Source organism: Xenia sp. Carnegie-2017, unplaced genomic scaffold (genome assembly GCF_021976095.1).
Source record: "Xenia sp. Carnegie-2017 unplaced genomic scaffold, XeniaSp_v1 HiC_scaffold_23, whole genome shotgun sequence".
Classification (NCBI taxonomy): Eukaryota; Metazoa; Cnidaria; class Anthozoa; order Malacalcyonacea; family Xeniidae; genus Xenia; species Xenia sp. Carnegie-2017.
Genome location: NW_025813486.1, coordinates 21281022 through 21303496, shown reverse-complemented (window position 1 = coordinate 21303496; position 22475 = coordinate 21281022). Strand labels below are relative to the sequence as shown.

Sequence of the window (22475 nt, the reverse complement as noted above, 5' to 3'; positions counted from 1 at the left end):
ACGAATGCGCGTAATATAATCTTATATAATTAGGTTGAGAATTTCAAGTCATTGCAAAACAAAGGCCTGTAAATAAAAAACTACACGGTAGAATTTTTTTAAACTTGGCCATATTGTAGAGATTCTTATTGTCTATAACATATCCAAAATCTGGAGGTGGCACAAAAAATAAATCGTCGAAAATCATCGACATAGTTAGATGACACGAATTCGCGTAATATAATCTTATATAATTTGGTTGAGAATTTCATTGCCACAAACTACGGTTTTTAAACTTGGCAATATTGTAGATATTCTTATTGTCTATAACATATCCAAAATCTGGAGGTGGCACAAAAATAAATCGTAGAACAATCGGATGACACGAATGCGCGTAATATAATCTTCCATATTTAAGTTAAGAATTCCGGTTCTTTAATAAACAAAGCCTTATAAATAAAAACTACACCGTAGAATTTTTAAACTTTGCCATATTGTAGATATTCTTATTGTCTATAACATATCCAAAATCTGAAGGTGGCACAAAAATAAATGATAGAAAATCATCGACAAAGTCCGATGACACGAATGCGCGTAATATGATCTTATATAATTACGTTTAGAATTTCAAGTCATTGCAAAAATGTAAATAAAAACTACACGGTAGAATTTTTTTAAACTTGGCCATAATGTAGATATTCTTATTGTCTATAACATATCCAAAATCTGGAGGTGGCAAAAAAAAATAAATGATAGAAAATCATCGACAAAGTCCGATGACACGAATGCGCGTAATATGATCTTATATAATTACGTTCAGAATTTCAAGTCATTGCTAAACAAAGGCCTGTAAATAAAAAACTACACGGTAGATTGTTTTTAAATATATCCAAAATCTAGAGAGTGAACAAAAAATTATTAATACACTTCACTTTTTACTAAATTGTCTAAAAGTAGTAAACTCTGTTTGGTTGTTAGTACCAAATTAATTATGCAGTGACGTCACAGTGCTGGTTATTTTTTTGAAAATTTGTTCTAGTTGCTCATCGCTTTAATTTTTTCAAAATTTAGTGAATCTAGTGAAGTAAATGACTTGTTTTTGGAGTAGTCGTGACCAAATATTGCTTTAATCCTGGACCTTTACGTCACGGTATAATTAGACATGTGCATTATTTATATTGTATTTTTACAAACTTACTAGATAATTACTTTACTTTATTGTCTTATTGTTAAGAAGAGGCGGGCAAAAAAAAGTTAATCATATATATTAATGTATATGACTTCAAAATAAATAAAAACTTTAAATACTGTTGTCACCCAAATACGCATGTCGTTTGATTTACAAGTTAGACGCCTTTGTTTATAATAGAACCGGACCGCTACTCACTTACATATTAAGTGTCACCTAAATTTGTCGACGATTTTTTACAAATTGTTTTTTTGTGCCACCTCCAGATTTTGGATATGTTATAGACAATAAGAATATCTACATTATGGCCAAGTTTGAAAAAATTCTACGGTGTAGTTTTTTCTTTATAAGGCTTTGTTTGTTAAAGAACCGGAATTCTTAACTTAAATATGGAAGATTATATTACGCGCATTCGTGTCATCCGACTTTGCCGATGATTTTCTATCATTTATTTTTTTGTGCCACCTCCAGATTTTGGATATGTTATAGACAATAAAAATATCTACATTATGGCCAAGTTTAAAAAAATTCTACCGTGTAGTTTTTTAGCTATAGAGCTGTTTGTCGAATGTGGTGCCAACTTCACAGTTAATACCAGAGTACATTCTCAAGGAATATTATTTCTTTTATTTTTTTGTGCCACCTCCAGATTTTGAATATGTTATAGACAATAAGAATATATACATTATGGCCAAGTTTAAAAAAATTCTACCGTGTAGTTTTTTAGCTATAGAGCTGTTTGTCGAATGTGGTGCCAACTTCACCGTTAATACCAGAGTACATTCTCAAGGAATATTATTTCTTTTATTTTTTTGTGCCACCTCCAGATTTTGGATATGTTATAGACAATAAGAATATCTACAATATGGCAAAGTTTAAAAAAATTCTACCGTGTAGTTTTTTATTTATAAGGCTTTGTTTATTAAAGAACCGGAATTCTTAACTTAAATATGCAAGATTTATTACGCGCATTTGTGTCATCCGATTTTGTCGATGATTTTCTACGATTTATTTTTTGTGCCACCTCTAGATTTTGGATATGTTATAGACAATAAGAATATCTACAATATTGCCAAGTTTAAAAAAATTCTACCGTGTAGTTTTTTATTTACAAGCCTTTGTTTAGCAATGACTTGAAATTCTCAACCAAATTATATAAGATTATATTACGCGAATTCGTGTCATCTAACTATGTCGATGATTTTCTATTATTTATTTTTTTGTGCCACCTCCAGATTTTGGATATGTTATAGACAATAAGAATATCTACAATATTGCCAAGTTTAAAAAAATTCTACCGTGTAGTTTTTTATTTACAGGCCTTTGTTTTGCAATGACTTGAAATTCTCAACCTAATTATATAAGATTATATTACGCGCATTCGTGTCATCCGACTTTGTTGATAATTTTCTACAACTTATTTTTTTGTGCCACCTCCAGATTTTGGATATATATGGCCAAGTTTGAAAAAATTCTACGGTGTAGTTTTTTCTTTATAAGGCTTTGTTTGTTAAAGAACCGGAATTCTTAACTTAAATATGCAAGATTATATTACGCGCATTCGTGTCATCTAACTATGTCGATGATTTTCTATAACTTATTTTTTTGTGCCACCTCCAGATTTTGGATATATTTTAGACAATATAATTATCTATATTCTGGCCGTGTAGTTTTTAAATTATAGGCTAATTAAGAGAAATGGAAAGTACACTGTAATATAAATCTTAGTGTTTTCTTCAATTTCTTGACTTTTATACATTTATTGTGATGGTTAAGGACTGTAAAATAGTAATAAACAGTTAAGAATTGTTTTTTACTGTTGTATTTGATGGAAAACGTGTTTTAAAGACGATTTTCGATTTATCATTTTGAATGATAAATTTTAGTTGAATGTGGTGATGAGTGTTGTGATGGATGTTGTGTTGAATGTTGTGCCCAGTGTGGTGCCAATTTCACGGTAGTACTTTCAATGTCAATGAATCGATACAAATGTAAATAATTCTTCTATTTACTTACAATGCCCAAAACGCTCACCAGATTGCGTTTGATTGTTGGTAGGGACTAAAAACGAACAAAGTTGCGAATTTGGCTTTCAAACGTGTTCGATGTTATGTATTGTCGTATGTCATATATAGACTAACAGGAATTCCGTAGCAATATTTTTACATCAGCATCCAGATTTCGTAAAGGTCATAATGGTCACAAGACATCTTAGTCATATGACTGTCACATGTTTGTTATTATTATATTATTATCACTATGACTGTCAAATATTAGTGTTATCACCACAGCGCATGCTCGCCAGTAAAATAAACGAGGAGTGTATTGTTGTTCAATTATGTGTTCAATCATCAAAATTTGACAAATTCAAATTCAAATAACTTTACAGATATAAATAAAGAAAACATGAAAATCAGGTCTTTATACAAACGAAGGAAGTAAACAAAACGAACAAAAGCTTTATTTATTTCAACTTTGATGCTACGTTAGTCAACAAACTCCATAATATTTTCCCTTTTTAATGCGGACCTTTGATACGAAAGCGTTGGAAAACAATAAAATAAACCAACTCTATCATATATTTTTAATTAACTGTTAAACGTCAAAAGCAATCTAGTAGCATTTCCTGTGCACAATCGAAGGTCCAGATTCGTCGTATTCTTGTTTCGAGATCCACATCTGTTGGAAGGTGGAAAGAGAGGACAAGATGGAGCCACCAATCCAGACAGAGTATTTTCTTTCAGGTGGAGCAATAACCTTGATTTTCATGGTGGGAGGGGAAAGAGCAGTGATTTCCTTTGCTTTCTGTCAGCAATAGCAGGATACATGGTGGACCCACCAGAGAGGAAAATGTTAGCGTAGAGATCCTTACGAATATCAACATCGCACTTCATAATGGAATTGTAGCATGTTTCTTGGATACCTGCAGACTCCATACCAAAAAAAGAAGGTTGGAAGAGTGCTTTTTAGTCGTAAATATCGTCAATTTTGCCACCTTTCCAGATGGCGGCTTGCCTCACTCGTTCGTTCATTTGCTGCGGATATAGGCAAGGTACGTATTGTTAGCGTTAGGATTAGGATTTGGATTAGGGATTGGGTATATAGAGGAATATATTCATAGTTGCTGATACAGGCCAGATATGGTTAGCGCTAGGCTTTGGATTTGGATTAGGGATTGGGTGTATACAGGGTTGTATTAATAGCTGTAGATATAGGCCAGTTATGGTTGGAGTAAGTGTTAGGCTTAGAGTTAGGGTTAAGGTTAGGATATAAGGTATAAAGTAATTTTGTACACTTTACCTTAATCATGAAATTTTTAGACCTATCTTCATAAGATGTGGCTTCCTCCTAGCGCATACTTTAATTCTTTTTGCTACTCGGCATTCGTGCATCATTCAATTTGGTTATAAGACATTGTTATAAGACCTTGCAATTAATTTTGTGGTATTTTCAATGTAAATTAAAATGAAACAAATATGTTTATGCTTAGATTATGTACTTATTTATTGAACTTACGTTTTAAAATGACAATTTACTAACGGCCAACTTCCAAAAATTTTACTTCTCATTTTATTCCCCAGATCAGATGTTGAGATTGTATTTCAGATTTACATTATCAATGGCATTTTATCCCACGCATGTTGAGTGGCTAAAAATTTCATAAGATGTGGCTTCCTCCCCTAGCGCATACTTTAATTCTTTTTTGCTACTCGGCATTCGTGCATCATTCAATTTGGTTAGTGTCATAAGACCTTGCAATTCATTTTGTGGTATTTTTATTGTAAATTAAAATGAAACGAATATGTTTATGCTTAGATTATGTACTTATTTATCGAAATTACGTTTTAAATTGACAATTTTTTAACGGCTAACTTGCAAAAGATTTTGCTTCTCATTTTATTTTCAGATCAGATGTTGAGATTGAATTTTAGATTTATATTATCAATGGCGTTTTATCCCACGCATGATGAGTGGCTAAATATTTTAATTTTTTTTTCGGTAGTATGGCTAGATTTGCAAATTATGTTTGGGCTGAATTTATACCTACAACAACAGTGTTTCCCACTGTTGTTCTATGCTCATCTTTCTTCCCTATCTCATCCCTCTATGCTCATTTTCTTCCCTATCTCATTCTTCTATGCTCATCTTTCTTCCCCATCTCATCCCTCCATGCTCGTCTTCTTCCCTATTTCTTCCTCCTATGCTCATCTTTCTTCCCTATCTCATCCCTCTATGCTCATTTCTTCCTATCTTTCTCCTGTATCTTTTGATCTCATCCCTCTATCTCATTTCTTCCTATTCGATCTGCGCCTGATCTTTGATCGCCTGATCGATCGATCGCCTGATCGATCTGACGCGCCTGATCTATCTCGATGATGCGCCGATCTGATCCTGATGATTTGATCTGATCGATCGAGCTGATCGCGCCTGATTCTGATTGATCGATCGCCTGATCGATTTGATCTGATGATCGATTTGCCCTGATCTGATCTGATGATCCTTTGACGCCTGAGGACGTGCTTTGATCTGATCGACGCGCCTTTGATCTGACGATGGTCTGACGCTCCCTCATCTGATTTCGATCGACGCGTTTGATTCATCCTGATCGATCTGATCTGACGCTCTTGATCGATTTCTGAGCGATCTTGCCTTGATCGACGCGCCTTTGATCGATGATCTTTGCCGATCTCCTGAGCTATGCGCTGATCCGATGCGCGCCTTTGATCGATCGAGCGCCTTTCTTGATCCTGAGATCGATGCTTGATCTGATCGATCGACGCGCCTGATCTCGATTTCGAGGATCTGACGCCGATCGCGCCGATCTGCCTTTGACCTTGATTTGATCGCCTGATCTCATCTTCGCGCCTGATCGATCTCGCTGATTGATCTGATCGATCGATCGCGCCTGATCTCATTTTATCTGATTTTCTTCCCGATCGCCTCGCCTGATCTTCTCCCTATCTCATCCTCTGATCTCATCTTTCGTGCCTTTGATCCTGAGCTCGGTGCCTTTATTCGATCTCTAGCTATCTTTCTCTTCCTATCCTCTGATCTATCTCATCTCTTCTTCTCATCATCTTTCTTCCCTATCTCATCCCTCTATGCTCATCTTTCTTCCCTATCTCATCCTTCTATGCTCATCTTTCTCTTGCATATACTCCACTTTCTTCCATGTTTTTTTAACCTTACACATTTTCTCTTCCTTTATTCTTCCCTTTTCTAAATCTTTTCTCGCTTACTTTTTCCTGCCAAGACCTTTCTAACACTGGTATCAAATTTCCTTTAGGATAAGTGGTGGAAAGACAGATGGCTTTGTGTAGATGGTCGTCGAGTTATGTACTTGGAGAAGCAACGGTAATTATATCCTAATGTCTGTGTCATAAGACAGGAAATTGATGATATAAAAGATTCACTTCAATTCGTATTGTTGTGACGCTACTTTGTGCTCAAATTTAATAATCTTTCTGTGCACATATTTTTTATAAAATCAAGACACGTACACAACCCACTGTATTTAAATAGTTTGTAATATATTTAATAATCAGCGGCGTGGGTCTTGTATGATTGTGATCACGTGGTTTATGACGACTTGTTGTCATTTTAAATTTTGTTACTTACCCCTTGATGCGTTGCTGGTTTCTAGGACGCGTTCCCGAAAGGTAAATTTGTATTAGGCACGAAAGGCTCTGACGTCACCTCGGGTTTTAACGAATACCAGGCCCCGCTCGGCTACGGCTTTTCAATTCACACACCAGATCGAGTTTACGAATTCAGTGCTGGCACGGAGGACGAACGGGACGAGTGGGTTAAAGATTTGAAGACAATAGTATCAACGTCACTGACGGAAGAAGATAGAAAAGGTTTGTAAGAATATCTTTCACTTGTGAATTTCGACATGCTTAATCAGATTGTAATTTGTTAAAAGTACTGAGTTAATGTAAATTGTACCATCACCATCTTGACATGGAAAACTGCATATTGATTTTCTTGACCCTATTACGTCATTAACAATAAAAAAGACATTGGTGTAGTCCGTGTTGCATATTTATTTGCATGCCGTGAATGGTCAATTAACGCCTCGGGCGTTTAATAAATTCTAACGGTTGTAGTGAGGAGATAATTTCATGCAAGTTAGGTGAAACTCCCGCGTGTTTCACGATAAGTTCACGCGTTGTTCTCATTATATTCACACTTATTTCATGATAACTGACTAAATATATATCGAGGCAGTTATTGCTTGAGGTTTTGCCAACTGGACAATCGCATAACCGTGTTTTAATAATCTCTTTCCAGCAATTACGTTGAGCGAAGATTTAGAAAGAAAAAAATCTCAACAAAGTTCGTTATCCAGAATAAGTCAAAATTTTCATAACATATAAATTATATTAATCTTTATATTAATTTTTATATATATATATACAGTATACAGTAGCGACAATAGTTCATGTTGCAAAATGTATGTAAATTATTGTATTGTCGTATAGGAAAAGAGCCGTGTGAACAAATTTTATATTTTTAACCGCAGAAATTCATTCACTTTTCATTGATAAAGCATACAATCGTTGATTTGTAAACATTTTCGCTCATGTAACAAGGCATGTTAATGTTTTATAAAATATTTTATGAAATATAACAGTTTTACAATTGAAGAATCGCAGTGTGTTTTTTGAATGCCACCCAAGTTCGCTCTGGAATATGTCACGTGAGAGAGCCTGGCATGGTTCTTGACATTATTTGATAACGTCATACTCAATGATTTAGAATCCAATCCCCAAGATGTGAACGTGACATCCTGAGACAAGGATGCCATCTTGAATGGTGGCAAAAACCAACACTCTCAATCAAAAATAAGCTGAAATTTTAAAAAAATTTTTAAAAACCAAACCTATACTATCAATTCTGCAACTGCGTTTCAATGCAAAAAGCATTTTACTCGTAAATATCGTCAATTTTGCCACCTTTCAAGATGGCGGCTTGCCAAACTCGTAACTAAAAATTTTGGCGGAGTCAGGTATCTAGTAGACTGGGTTCTAGGTCGTGGCATCGTGCTTACTTCATTCGGGTAGTTCTTTTTGGTGTATGCAACATTTAGTGGCGTATACAAGGCGCGATAGAAAAATTTAAATCGACCAAACAATCATTAACACGATAAAAAAGATTTAGTTATAATTCAAAATAAATGGTCACACTGCCCATGTACGACAATATTAATCGACCATCTAATCGTCGTAGCCTCCCAGTGAGAGAGCAAAATTTAAAAATATCTCATCCAGTGTGGTTTGCTTTATAGAATAATTACCGATAACAGAACGGCTGTGCGCATCTTCTAAGATCGCAAACAGGGAAGACCAAGCGCATTTTGAATTGCCTATGTGGTAATTCAACCAGCCATTCTGCTCGTCTCGAAGTTCACTACTTGGGAACGTCTCTGCCACGAATTCTTTTACCAAGGTCGAGTCAATACTAGGCGTGTCACTTGGAGGGTTTACCAACAAAGTGAACCCTTGAAAGAATTTGTTCTTCAGGTGTTGCGGGCTACCGAGAAAGCACAATTTGCCATTTTCCATGATTGCCAACCGAGTACACAACGCCTCGCATTCTTCCATACTATGTGACGTAATCATCAGGCATCGACCTAAGGGAAGAGAGGAGGGAACAAATGATTACCAATCACAAGGCATCGACCTAAGGGGAGAGAGGAGGGAACAAAATAATTACCAATCAGAAGGCATCGACCTAGGGGGAGAGGGGAGGGGACAAAATGGTTACCAATCATCAGGCATCGACCTGTGAGGGGTGGGTACAAAATGATTACCAATCATCAGGCATCGACCAGAGGGGAAAGATTATTATTTTTAATAATAACCAAAATGGCACTCATATTAGGCGGGTATGAACTGCATGTAATTGCATTCTTCAACACATCTCTCCCCCCCGGAAGGAAACCCGCTTCATCACCAGTTTCATACCTTCGGCTCTGACTCTACATAAAGTGTTCCACAACAGTCGTCTTGGAACAGGATCCATTCCAGTTGTTGGTTCGTCGAGAAAAACTATAAGTGAATCGCCAATCAAAGCTATTGCTGTACTTAGTCTTCGTTTGTTTCCACCACTGTAAAAAGAAAAGGTAATCTTTGTATTCGTGATCTAAGGAGCCTGGGATTGCTATAAAAAGATGGCAGATTTTTGACGCGTCAATTGCATAATTTCCACGTAAAATCACTCCTGATGAAGACACTAAACTGGAGAATGTAAGGATTAAAGTTTTAACATCAGATCACTCCTGATGTAGACACTAAACTGGAAAATGTAAGGATTAAAGTTTCAACATCAGATCACTCCAGATAAAGACACTAAACTGGAGTATGTAAGGATTAAAGTTTCAACATCAGATCAGTTCTGATAAAGACACTAGACTGGAGTACATAACGACTACAGTTTCAACATCAGATCAATCCTGATGAAGAGATTAGACTGGATTATATAAGAACTAAAGTTTCAACATCAGATCACTACTGATGAAGATATTAGACTGGAGTATATAAGAACTGAAGTTTCAACATCAGATCACTCCAGATAAAGACACAAGACTGGAGTATATAAGAACGCAAGTTTCAACATCAGATCACTCCAGATAAAGACACAAGACTGGAGTATATAAGGACTAAAGTTGCACAGCAGATCACTCTTCATAAAGAAACTACACAGGAGTATATAAATACTCAGGTTTCAACGTCAAATAAACCAAAATGAATATATAAATAGCAAAACCTAGGGTGAGCATTTATAGTAGAGCATTCTATTTGAAAGTAGACGACGTTTTCTTCTATTATACCTGTATGTTTTAGTTAACATATCAGCGTGTTCCGTTAGCAACACTGATCTCATTAAATCTTCGATCAATGGATTGATCTCATGTCTGGGGACTCCACGAAGTGCAGCATACATTTGCAACATCTCCCGTCCCGTCAATAAATCGATCAAAGCATCAAATTGTGGACAATAGCCTGTTCGTTGACGAACCTTGGTAAACAACATAATTTACATTTAAAATTATAATTTTCATTTACAAAACAACATGTGTAACGCGTGCTCTGATTGGTCGATGCTCGCGTTTGCATCAGGTTATCCAAACATATTGACACATGAAAATAACTCGTACAAAGGCAATTTTCCCGATTGAAGTATTTGTTGTTGACACAATGATTAAATGTAGGAAGGTTTCGGGGGGGAGGGTCATAATCATATATACATATATCAATACTCCCCCCCCAATTATCGATGGTTGACCACATTCGGTACTAAATATACAGCACCAAGTTGCGCAGCCAAATGGTAATGTTTGTTTTCTATGGTGTGGCTACAGAATAACGAACATAAAGAAGGTCCTTTCTCTACGCAGTTAAAACTAGCCAACGTTTTTGTTTTACTTGTTTCAGGAGTAATTGATTTGCAACTAAGGCGTAACGGCAATTGAAATAAATTTCATGCTTGAAATTTGCAACGAACAGTAGCCGCGATTCGTATGTATTATTGTCTTCTCTTGCGTTTACAGGTCTTTGGAGATCAGTTACTGCTGAATCATGCAAAGTCTGAACGTCGGCTGATTTCAAAGACGAGCAGTTTTTCGAAACATCCTGTTGAGCCACTACACTGTGGTAATAATACAGGTGGCACAAAAATGTCAATGAAGTTATCTTCGATATATTCGTCATACTGTGCTGAGGCTGTGTTTCGCTAAAGAATGTGGTTTCGTTGGAGGGAGAAGAACCAAAATGGCGGACAATACAACGGACCATTGAAACGTTTATATTTTACAAGTAATATATTTGACCAATTACCTACAAAGTGGCCGACAACAAGCAACAACTGAAAAGGAGTTCATTTATAAACAAGTAAGAAATTATTTGTTATGTATGTAAGGGTTAGTTGTTCGATCTTTGAACGTCAAATGTAATTCGCTTGGCTTTTATTTATGGCTGGTTACAACTTGTTTTGCGTCGTAATATTATTGAACAATTACATGCGAAGCTCCATTTCGTAAATGAGGAACACTAAACATTGCAACAGAAATATTACAGACATTGCAACGTCAACACTAAATATTGCAAGAGAAATTTACCACTACAAAATAACATCGGCGCAGTCAAAATATTTGCTTGTTCCTAACATGCATTTACGTCATGACAGCGCCAAGTTGGGTGATTTCAACGAAGATTTTCTTCATTTACAATGTAGATGTCATGCAAAATGGCAAAAATTGTGTTGTTGTTCACTCACAGGGGAGTAGTGACATACCACAGTATGTTTTCTTTGTATGCACCATTTCAATGGTATACACAGTGTTGAAAAATCTGCAAACCTGTAATTTGCATAACAGCCTCCTCAATGGCTGCAGGCATACCATTGCGTGTTCAACTTTTTTCGTAATGACGTAAAGAGACTAGTTCGAGACTAGTACGATGGCTAAACTAACGAAACTAACTACGAATATTATTTAATTTACATCCTAAATTCCAAGCATGAAATTCCTCTAAATGGCGTTTATGTCTCCTTAAGGATGAACTACTGCTTTAAAATCTTGATGTCGGATTAGCCTAGTAGCCTGGTGCTTTGAATTATTTGATGATTAATAAATTGAATGTCACGTGGCGTGTGTGGGCGTCGCCCGTTAGCGTGGCTGTTACAAGCGTTACAAGCCGCGATTTTCTCATTTTTTATTCGCGCATGTCGTCCCGCGCTGCACTTTTCGCACAAATGATTCAGAGCATCAAAGCGCCTCGGTACGAGGTTAGCATTTTTACAGTTCGCGGACAGATAATTGAAATAAATATATAACGGAACGTAAAGTACCCATTCAGTTGTAAATTTGGTTCAATGGTCTTTACATGATTCTTCAATTTAAGTTAAAGCGGGAAAGGTCAAACAGATCATATACAGTAGTGTAACCAACTCGACTTTTTACTTCCGCTTTCCTAATATTTTTGTATTTACTGATAGTTAGAAAAAGAGATTTCTAAAGACATGAATAATGGTAATCTTTAAAAATTTACATAGCGGAAGTAAATCTACAGGCTGGCTACGCTACTGATCATATACAACAATAGAAACATACCCGACTTAAATTAGTCTGAATATCCCACGAGTCAAGGACGGCGGTACCCGAAGTTGGAATCACATCGCCTGTTAACATTTCAAACATTGTAGTTTTTCCCGCGCCATTGACTCCCAGTAGACCGAAGCATTCACCTAAAGGTATTAACAAGCTGATGTGATCCACTGCAGCAAATCTTCGACGACCTTTTTTGGGAAAAAATAAGGTGTTAATAAAGAAGAAGCTTTGTTCTTTTATATATTTTCACTGAATAGAAGTTTCAAAACGACAGTGAACTTTCTAAAAAAGTCTTCATTAAAATCTCGTTTCATTCTACAGACAATGAGAGTATTGTATATTTTCAAGACAATCTTGTTTCATTCTCCAGATTAAGAAAGTACAACGGTTGGAGAGAGTTTTTTTTTACAGACAACATGTCACTTCGAAGAGAACTCTGCCCATCTGAACAAACACATCAGTAATATACATTTAATAATTTACTGATGCAAATTACGTAAATATACATTATAATTTAAGTTCTCAATATACATGATTTCGGCTGATAAAAGAATGATATTTTTCAACACATCTACAAACACAGCAAGTCGAAATTCTCTACCTTGAACTTTAAATATTTTCGTAAGATCCTTCACTACAAGCACGTCTTCGTTCACTTCGTCGTTGAGTACTCGTCGTTTTTCCGCCATCACGTCCGGAGTCTTCCGTTTTATCGAACTCCTGACGAGTGTGGCAAGTTAAACAACTGCCATACGAAACAGTTCTGTAGGGAATAAATTCCTATGAAATAATTCGTGGTTTATTTTATTTTCAATTATATATAAATTTATATATATAGGAAGTTTATAATTTATGATTTTCCGTATAAAACAGTGCTCGATGCCCGAGAGCAGAGCGTAAATATTGATAAGAAGAAGAAAAGACACAAAAACTACAATTTCCTGAAGTCCCCTGAAGAGTGAGCAATCACGAAACAGGCTTGTCGGGATGAAATTGTAGTTTTTGTGTATTTTCTTCTTCTTATCAATATATATATATATATATATATATATAAAATGGACAATTGTTTGCTGTCGCTACTCGGAGTTTCACGCCGTAGGGCGATCTTCAGGCAACTGACAGATTATATATTATTTGCTGACTATATACATCGACTAAAAGGTGTTAAGTTACATGACGGCATGCACTAAACATATCGGAACGTTTATTTAAAATTTTCTTTTTATGTCCTTTCAGGATAAGTAGCCTTTCTTCAAGGCAAAGACGGCAGGTTCTTTGGTTTTTGTTCGGTGGTGGAAGTTGTTTGATGAAGTCCCATTTAATGTTGTAGTTACGTTTGTTTTCTTTCAGTGTCCACGTGTATTTAGAAAGTTCTGTCTCGTTCCGGTATTTAATGTTCGTAATTGATTTAATGTGGTTTCGATATCGTGTCTTAAAAGCGCATGCAGTAACACCTATGTAAGTTTTTGTTTCGTTGTTGTCAGTCGTTGTAACGTCGGCTTTGTAAATCACGTTGGGTTTCAGGCAATTGCCATTTGTCGGGCATAGATGTTTCTGTCTGCAGTTACATTTCTTTGGTGGGTTGTTCTTGTTCTGGGTTGTGTCTGGGTTAAGTCTTTTTAAAATAGTCTTGTTGTGTCTGGTTATGAAAGTTTTCATGTTTTCGCCGCAGCTGTAGCTTACGCGTATTGTGTGTCGGTTGAATATCTTGGAGTATAGTATTTGGTGGGAAATGTTTGTCGATAAGTTGTAGGAAGTCATGGGCGATGTGAGTTTTACGTTTTGCTGTATGGTGGGTTAAACCAAGTGACGTTACGTTTTCTGTTGTACGTGGTGTTTACATTGATGTTTGATGGATTAAAGGTGAGTTGGGTGGTGAAGTTGCTTTGTTTAAGAGCTTGGTTGTAAATTGGTGCGGCATTTTCGAAGGTGTCTTTGCCAGATGAGAGTGTGTTAATTCGGTTGTTGATGGATGTGGGTAGTTGGCGTAATATTGATGGTGGGTGGTTGGACGATCTGTGAATGTAGAGGGCTCGTCGTTGGGTTTTCTATATGGTTTGTAGGTGTCGTTGCTAAGGTCAAATGTTACGTCAAGGAAGTTTGTGCGTTCATGGTTTGTCATCGCTGTGATTTTTAGTCCAAGCTCGTCAAATAGGTGTGAGAGGGTTTTTCTTTCTTTGTCGCAAAGTCTTCCAGATTTCGTATTTATGACTGCAAGGCCATCGTCACGGTATAAGCCGACGTTGTTTCCGTACCGTTGCTGTAGTTGGTCGAGTAAGAATAGCCCTACAAGCTCGCAAACTTCCGCTCCATCATAGCTGCCTATGGTTACATCAAACGTGTTGGTAGCGTTGCGTTTGGACCATGATTTGTTTTGGTGGAAAAGAAGTGATTTTCTTGCGTGTTTTATAATGGTGTCTTTTTCTGTGATTGGTGTGTATTGTTTTGCCCACGCTAGGCATTTGTCCAGCATTTGTCCAAAACAAATCATGGTCCAAACGCAACGCTACCAACACGTTTGATGTAACCATGGGCAGCTATGATGGAGCGGAAGTTTGCGAGCTTGTAGGGCTATTCTTACTCGACCAACTACAGCAACGGTACGGAAACAACGTCGGCTTATACCGTGACGATGGCCTTGCAGTCATAAATACGAAATCTGGAAGACTCTGCGACAAAGAAAGAAAACCTCTCACACCTATTTGACGAGCTTGGACTAAAAATCACAGCGATGACAAACCATGAACGCACAAACTTCCTTGACGTAACATTTGACCTTAGCAACGACACCTACAAACCATTTAGAAAACCCAACGACGAGCCTCTACATTCACAGATCGTCCAACCACCCACCATCAGTATTACGCCAACTACCCACATCCATCAACAACCGAATTAACACACTCTCATCTGGCAAAGACACCTTCGAAAATGCCGCACCAATTTACAACCAAGCTCTTAAACAAAGCAACTTCACCACCCAACTCACCTTTAATCCATCAAACATCAATGTAAACACCACGTACAACAGAAAACGTAACGTCACTTGGTTTAACCCACCATACAGCAAAACGTAAAACTCACATCGCCCATGACTTCCTACAACTTATCGACAAACATTTCCCACCAAATACTATACTCTCCAAGATATTCAACCGACACACAATACGCGTAAGCTACAGCTGCGGCGAAAACATGAAAACTTTCATAACCAGACACAACAAGACTATTTTAAAAAGACTTAACCCAGACACAACCCAGAACAAGAACAACCCACCAAAGAAATGTAACTGCAGACAGAAACATCTATGCCCGACAAATGGCAATTGCCTGAAACCCAACGTGATTTACAAAGCCGACGTGACAACGACTGACAACAACGAAACAAAAACTTACATAGGTGTTACTGCATGCGCTTTAAGACACGATATCGAAACCACATTAAATCAATTACGAACATTAAATACCGGAACGAGACAGAACTTTCTAAATACACGTGGACACTGAAAGAAAACAAATGTAACTACAACATTAAATGGGACTTCATCAAACAACTTCCACCCCCGAACAAAAACCAAAGAACCTGCCGTCTTTGCCTTGAAGAAAGGCTACTTATCCTGAAAGGACGTAAAAGAACATTTTAAATAAGCGTTCCGATATGTTTAGTGCATGCCGTCATGTAACTTAACACCTTTTAGTCGATGTATATAGTCAGCAAATAATATATAATCTGTCAGTTGCCTGAAGATCGCCCTACGGCGTGAAACTCGAGTAGCGACAGCAAACAATTGTCCATTTTATTTTAGTTCATTTTATCTTACGCTCTTCTAATATATAGAGTATTGAGCTTTTATCCAGGAATATTATCCGTAATAATATATATATATATATATATATATATATATATATATATATATATATATATATAAAGTGTATAACAATGTATATATATATATATATATATACAAAGTGTATAACAATGTATATATATATATATATATATTTGAAAATTGGTAACCCAGGCATATTATTATAATAAGGATTTTCTGGATTTTTTATTTTGAAATTTTTATTAAGCTTTCAACTCGGTGCTTCGAGCCTTCGTCAGAATGTAAGAATGGGTGTAGATAAAAAGCGGGCGCGGACGACGGACGCGGACGACGGACGCGGACGACGGACGCGGACGGCGGACGCAGACGACGGACGCGGAGGCGGACGCAGATGTAAGACGAACGTCTGTTTGTTGTGTGCGGGAATTGCAAATGATTTATTGTAGGAGTTTGACAGTAATTTAAACGAGCTTTATCTTTCAGGATATATTTTTTGACTTCATTATTTAAAGCAATTAAACATGCATATTTCAATTTCAGTCAGTCATATAGAGTGTGACGCAATGAAACCTTATTGTATTTTTTTCGTGTTTTGTCAATGGCATTTCACTCATGTTTGCCCTACGTGGGTGAGCCTTGCTTTTCCAATTTTAAAAAAAGTCAATCTTATATGACTCAAATCATACGATAAAGAAAATAAGTATTAATTGAAACCATAAGTAAGTAAAAGCTTTGCATGCACTTATGCAAAGAATGTCCTACAGGTAATTTCCTTTTTAAAATAAGATAAGAATATTTGTTGAGGTCCCACTTCTCTGCTGCTCCACATTTCTTTAACACAATTCGTTTTAACTTTAAGTCACTGAGGTAATTCTATGTGATAGAAATAATTACTCGCATCCTTAGATACGAACGGTAGTTATATTGAAAAACATGAGACAATCCTTCTTTTATAGATGAATCACTAGCGTTATAGTTTCTCACGCATTGCAAAAAGAAAGATTCAAGCAAATAAACAAAGAACTTGTATATAGCTCTTTAGAAATATTAAAGGAAAACTAACCTAGCGACGATATTTCTATTGCTATGACTGAAAGAATGCAGTGAAACAGAATTTTAAATTTGACTCTAAGTTATACGGAAATTACGACGGAAAATATCATAACGCTTTTTGAATGCGTTTGGCTAATATTCATCAAAAGTTGTCATATAGCTACAGCAAACATGACTATAAATGACGCACTGACTAACTTGCAACGGCTTCAAACCTCAGCTTTCAAAAGGACGTTCAAGTTGAAAACAGCAATATACGTGCTGCTTGCCAAATGACAAGTTGACGGAAATCATTTCAGTGCAATAAATATGAACAGGCTCACCCAAGTAAGGCAAACATGAGTGAAATGCCATTGACAAAACACGAAAAAAATACAATGAGGTTTCATTGCGTTACACTCTATATGACTGACTGAAATTGAAATATGCATGTTTAATTGCTTTAAATAATGAGATCAAAAAATATATCTTGAAAGATAAAGCTCGTTTAAATTACTGTCAAACTCCCACAATAAATCATTTGCAATTCCCGACCACAACAAACAGACGTTCGTCTTACATCTGCGTCCGCCGTCCGAGTCCGTCGTCTGCGTCCGTCGTCCGCGCCCGCTTTTTATCTACACCCTGTAAGAATATATTATTTACAAAGATTTTGTAGGCGTTTGGAGCGTCTGATTGGTTGGTTAGTAGTTGAGTTGACATTATTGGATGGTATAAGATGCGTTGTCATGGTTTCGGGTGTATAAATTGCGTTAATGAAATTCGAGTGTTTTATTTTAGTCGTTGTGTGATTAGTTTGTTGTTTTGGTTTTGTCTTTAGTTGTGAATAGATGATGGGGATGTCAATATGTCTGTTTATTGTGTTGTTGTCCTTGCTGTACCATGCCTCTTTGAATTCTCGTGCGTGTTTTATCTGTGCGCGTCCAAGCTGTGTTCTTGTCCAGTCAAATGTGTGGTTGGTATCGTATGTATGTTCTGCTGGTAGTGATTTTGTGTCGCATCGTTTGATGGCATTCTTGTGTTCAGTGAGTCTTGTTTCAATTTTCTTGGATGTTTGTCCTATGTACTGTTTGGGGCAATCTTTACATGGTATCATGTAGATCGCGTTGGTTGTGTCAAATGTGGTTGTTCGGTCTTTATGTTTAGTGAAGTATGACTTCAGTTTGTGTGTTGGTTTATGTGCAATGTTTATTTTGAATGGTCGGAGTAGTCTTGATGTCATTTCTGATGTTCCGTTTTATATATGGTAATGTAACTATTTTTACTGGTTCGTCTGTATCTTCGTTAGGTTTTTTCAGCTTGTGGTTTGTTGTGTATTTTGTTTAATACTTTGTTGATAAAGTTTCGTGGGTAATTGTTGTTTATGAATGTAGAGTATAAGTAGTTGCGTTCATTCTTCTTGGCTTCTTCTGTATTGCAGTGAGTTATATAAATATATTTTGAGCGCTGTCGGATTGTGTAGAGAGTCTCAAAAAGAGACGTTCACCGCTTTCGCTTGAACAATGTATAATCGTACATCCTGTGTCCCAAGTGCAGGAAATACCGATTTACTATGGTGATAGCCGGGGAGGGCACATTGTTATACACTTTATATATACAAATATACACCGTACATCCTGTGTCCCAAGTTAAGGAGTCACCATTGCACTGTGGTGATAGCCGGGAGGGCACATTGTTGTACAAGCTGTATATATTATAACAATAGTGCAATGGTGATTCCTGCACATGGGACACAGAATGTACTGTTAATATATATCAATTCATAATACATACATATAAATTTCAATAGAAATTTGAGAGACTAAAAAACAATACCTGATAACATAAAAACACGGGCGCTGATTGGTTGAATACTCAAAAAATCGTTGTTTTTTTTCTCAGATTGCGTGGTTTTCGCTGGAAATTTAACAGTGAATAATGTTTTATTAAAACGAAATTCATTAAGAATATACAAAACATATTTACTTGTCCCTATATAGTTATAGAAACGCTTGTTGTGAAAGTTTGGGAAAAGCTCGAAAGCAAAAAATAACATACTCATCTAAATCATTTGATTTTTGCTCCGTAGTTCTCGGCAAAGGATGATTTGTCACTGTGATTAATTTGTTTTTATTCCCGGAACTGTTTTTCTAAATGGCGTTGTCCACTGCACTCAGTGCCACCGCTATCGCATGATAAGCTTGATCGTTGAACCAAGCCTTGGCTATTGCTAAATAAGAACACACATAAATTACCTTAAATTAGCCAAGATTCTTGCTGATCTACCTCATATTTATGTTTTCTATAGATCTATAGCTCGTTTCTTCATTTACAGATCCTTCCTTCATCTACAAATTCTTTTTTGATTAACCAATCCTTCCTTCATCTACAGATCCTTTATCTACAGATCCTTCCTTCATCTACAGATCCTTCTTTGATATACAGATCCTTCCTTCACCTACAGATTCTTCCTTTATCTACAGATCCTTCATCTACAGATCCTTCCTTTATCTACAGATCCTTCCTTGATCTACAGATCCTTCTTTGATATACAGATCCTGCCTTCATCTACAGATCCTTCCTTCATTTACAGATCCTTCCTTTATCTACAGATCTTTTCTTTATCTACAGATCCTTCCTTGATCTACAGATCCTTCCTTGATCACAGATGCTTCCTTCATCTACAGATACTTCCTTAATTAATAACTCCTTCTTAATCTAAACATTCTTCGTCGATCTACAGATAGTTCCTTCCTTTATCTACAGATCCTTCTTTCATCTACAGATCCTTCCTTTATCTACAGATCCTTCTTTGATCAACAGATCCTTCCTTGATCACAGATCCTTCCTTCATCTACAGATCCTTCCTTGATCTTCCTATCCTTCTATGATCTACAGCTCCTTCATTGATGTACTGATCCTTCTTTGATTAAAAAATCCTTCTTGATCTACAGATTCTTCGTCGATCTACAAATAAATCTTTCCTTCATCTTTTTTTGATGTAGAAATTACTCCTCGATCTACATAAACGTCCTTGATACTTTCTTTATCTACAGACCTTTCCTCGATTGACAAGTCTTATTCCCTGTTATCGACTGACAAGTCACACTAATCTCATTACAACAATTTGAACTCATTAAAAAAGCATAAATTGACAGATATTGATTAGAACTATTCCCCCATCATAGTTACAAACCTTCAGAGAGGGTGAAAACAATGTAGCTACACGAGCAAGCAATACCTTTTTTATTTGCTTCAGTAAATGTCGCTGCAACCAGATAACGTCTGTTGAAGTATCCAATGTTTCTTCCTTTGGCTTTTTCTAACAAATATTTGGTCATGTTCCCATCACGGAAAGCACTATCTTTGTCGATATCAACGAACTTAGTGTACGAGCTTGCCGAGTGTGTGTACATTTTAACCAGATCATTTATCTCCCTGAAAAAGATTTATTTACGCTTACATCAAATTTTAATGTCTGATCGGGATTTTAAATCCGGGCGCGCATTATTCAGCTTGTTTTGCTGCGAGAAGTTTAGTTTAATGCCCAGAAAACGAAAACAGTTTTGTTCTTGTAACAAAAACATGAAACAAAAGCACGTCGCTGATTATATTTACTTATCCTGAAGAGGCTTTAGCAGAGTGATGGGGCATTGAAAGTAAAATAATAGATTAATTTCTAAGTCTCCATTTTTTAAAACCAAGTGATTAACCATGTTAAGTAGTTTACCATAAGAAAATTCAAACATTTCTTCCTTAAAATCTAAACAATTTAACCAAATAAAATTGAACAGCTCTGGTTTAAAAACACGAACAGTTCCAAGTATTTAAATCGAACAAGTCACAAACACACTTTACCAGAACTTAGTAAGAAATAATATGTAAAATTTTAGCAGTTTTCAAAGCAAAATGAGTTGTAATTTTTGAGATTTTAGTTGAGGTTTGCTGTTTTATAAGAAGAGTTTTGGAAATTTGTTTCTCGAAACCATTTCATAGTATTTGTCAACGAAAAATTTCTATTATCCACCCATTTGATTAAATATACAACTGGAAGGCTACTTTTTATACATTAACATGCCTGTTTCTCTGGGCTGTGCGTGGAAAGATGGGGACTAGTTTAATTGCTGGCTTCAAATTTTGGTGTGAAGTAGCCGTCCAGTTATATTTAAGTTCAATAATCTACCTGTTCGGGTTTCCAACAATTGCGTAAGGTGCAATTTTATCATAAAACAAAGCTGTCATAAAAATTCTGGGAGGAGAGTCCTCGGGCTTAAGAATCGTGTCAACGACAATCAGAGCAAACATTGTGTAAATAAGAGGCAGGAGAAGCTGAGGAATTATGGCTATCTTATGTCGACACGAATGAAGAAAGCGTTTCTTGAACATAGCACACCACCTCTGCAGAAACAAGGTTATTCCGTAGTTTAACTGTGGCTTTGTTGTGTTTGTTATTGGCATCATGCTGTTGTTGCGTCCATATAATGTGTCTTCATCATTCACTGTACTTACTGAAGCGTTTATTGCATCCGCTAGATGACGTACAAAAGAAAAAGTTTGACTTGAAACACCATGAAGAAAAAAACAACTATTCAGTGTTGGTAAAATGAAAACCACAAATCAGCATTTTCTAAAAATTAGTCAATACTAAACAATAAACAATTACCACTTTTACCACAGCTTACTCTCAAGTCTATCATCTAAAACCTTGTCGCAATCCTTTACTTTCATTAATATCGTAATCAATAACATTTACCATTTTTACCACAGCTTAAAGTTTGTTCATTACGGCGGATACAGGCAAGGTAACGTATTGTTAGCGCTAGGCTTAGGATTTGGATAAGGGTAGTGGTATATAGAGGAATATATTCATAGCTGCTGATACAGGCCAGGTATGGTTAACGCTAGGCTTTGGATTTGGATTAGGGATTGGGTGTATATAGGGGTGTATTAATAGCTGTAAATATAGGCCAGGTATGGTTGGAGTATGTGTTAGGCTTAGAGTTAGGGTTATCGTTAGGATATAAGGTATAAAGTAATTTAGTACACTTTACCTTACTTATGAAAGTTTTTAGACTTATTTTCAACAGATGTGACTTCCTCCCCTAGCGCATACTTTAATTTTTTTTTGCTACTCGGCATTCGTGCATAATTCAATTTGGTTAGTGTCATAAGACCTTGCAATTCATTTATGGTATTTTTATTGTAAACTAAAATGAAACGAATGTGTTTATGCTTAGATTATGTACTTATTTATCGAACTAACGTTTTAAAATGTAAATTTTTTAACGGCTAACTCACAAATGTTAAGATTTTGTTTCTTATTTTATTTTCA

At 36.2% G+C, this 22475-nt stretch overlaps 4 protein-coding genes across 4 annotated transcripts in view; 1 reads left to right on the top strand and 3 right to left on the bottom strand.

Moving 5' to 3' along the window:
- LOC124449461 (phospholipid-transporting ATPase ABCA3-like) overlaps positions 1-22475 on the bottom strand; it is a 96647-nt gene that overhangs the window by 44178 nt on the left and 29994 nt on the right. The gene's annotated exons all lie outside the window — the stretch shown is intronic.
- On the bottom strand, positions 5455-6084 carry LOC124449353 (arginine/serine-rich coiled-coil protein 2-like). The gene has a single exon (XM_047000281.1). It carries the CDS (start codon positions 6082-6084, stop codon positions 5455-5457), a length of 630 nt encoding a protein of 209 aa, XP_046856237.1.
- Positions 6476-7564, top strand: LOC124449351. The gene is made up of 3 exons (XM_047000280.1): positions 6476-6523; positions 6813-7029; positions 7463-7564. The coding sequence occupies exons 1-3, from the start codon at positions 6476-6478 to the stop codon at positions 7546-7548; spliced, it is 351 nt and encodes a 116-aa protein (XP_046856236.1). The 3' UTR covers positions 7549-7564.
- Positions 19205-21814, bottom strand: LOC124449464 (ATP-binding cassette sub-family A member 17-like). Its single transcript, XM_047000383.1, has 3 exons — positions 21327-21814; positions 20385-20581; positions 19205-19373 (listed from the first exon to the last, which is right to left on the bottom strand). The coding sequence occupies exons 1-3, from the start codon at positions 21602-21604 to the stop codon at positions 19294-19296; spliced, it is 555 nt and encodes a 184-aa protein (XP_046856339.1). The 5' UTR covers positions 21605-21814; the 3' UTR covers positions 19205-19293.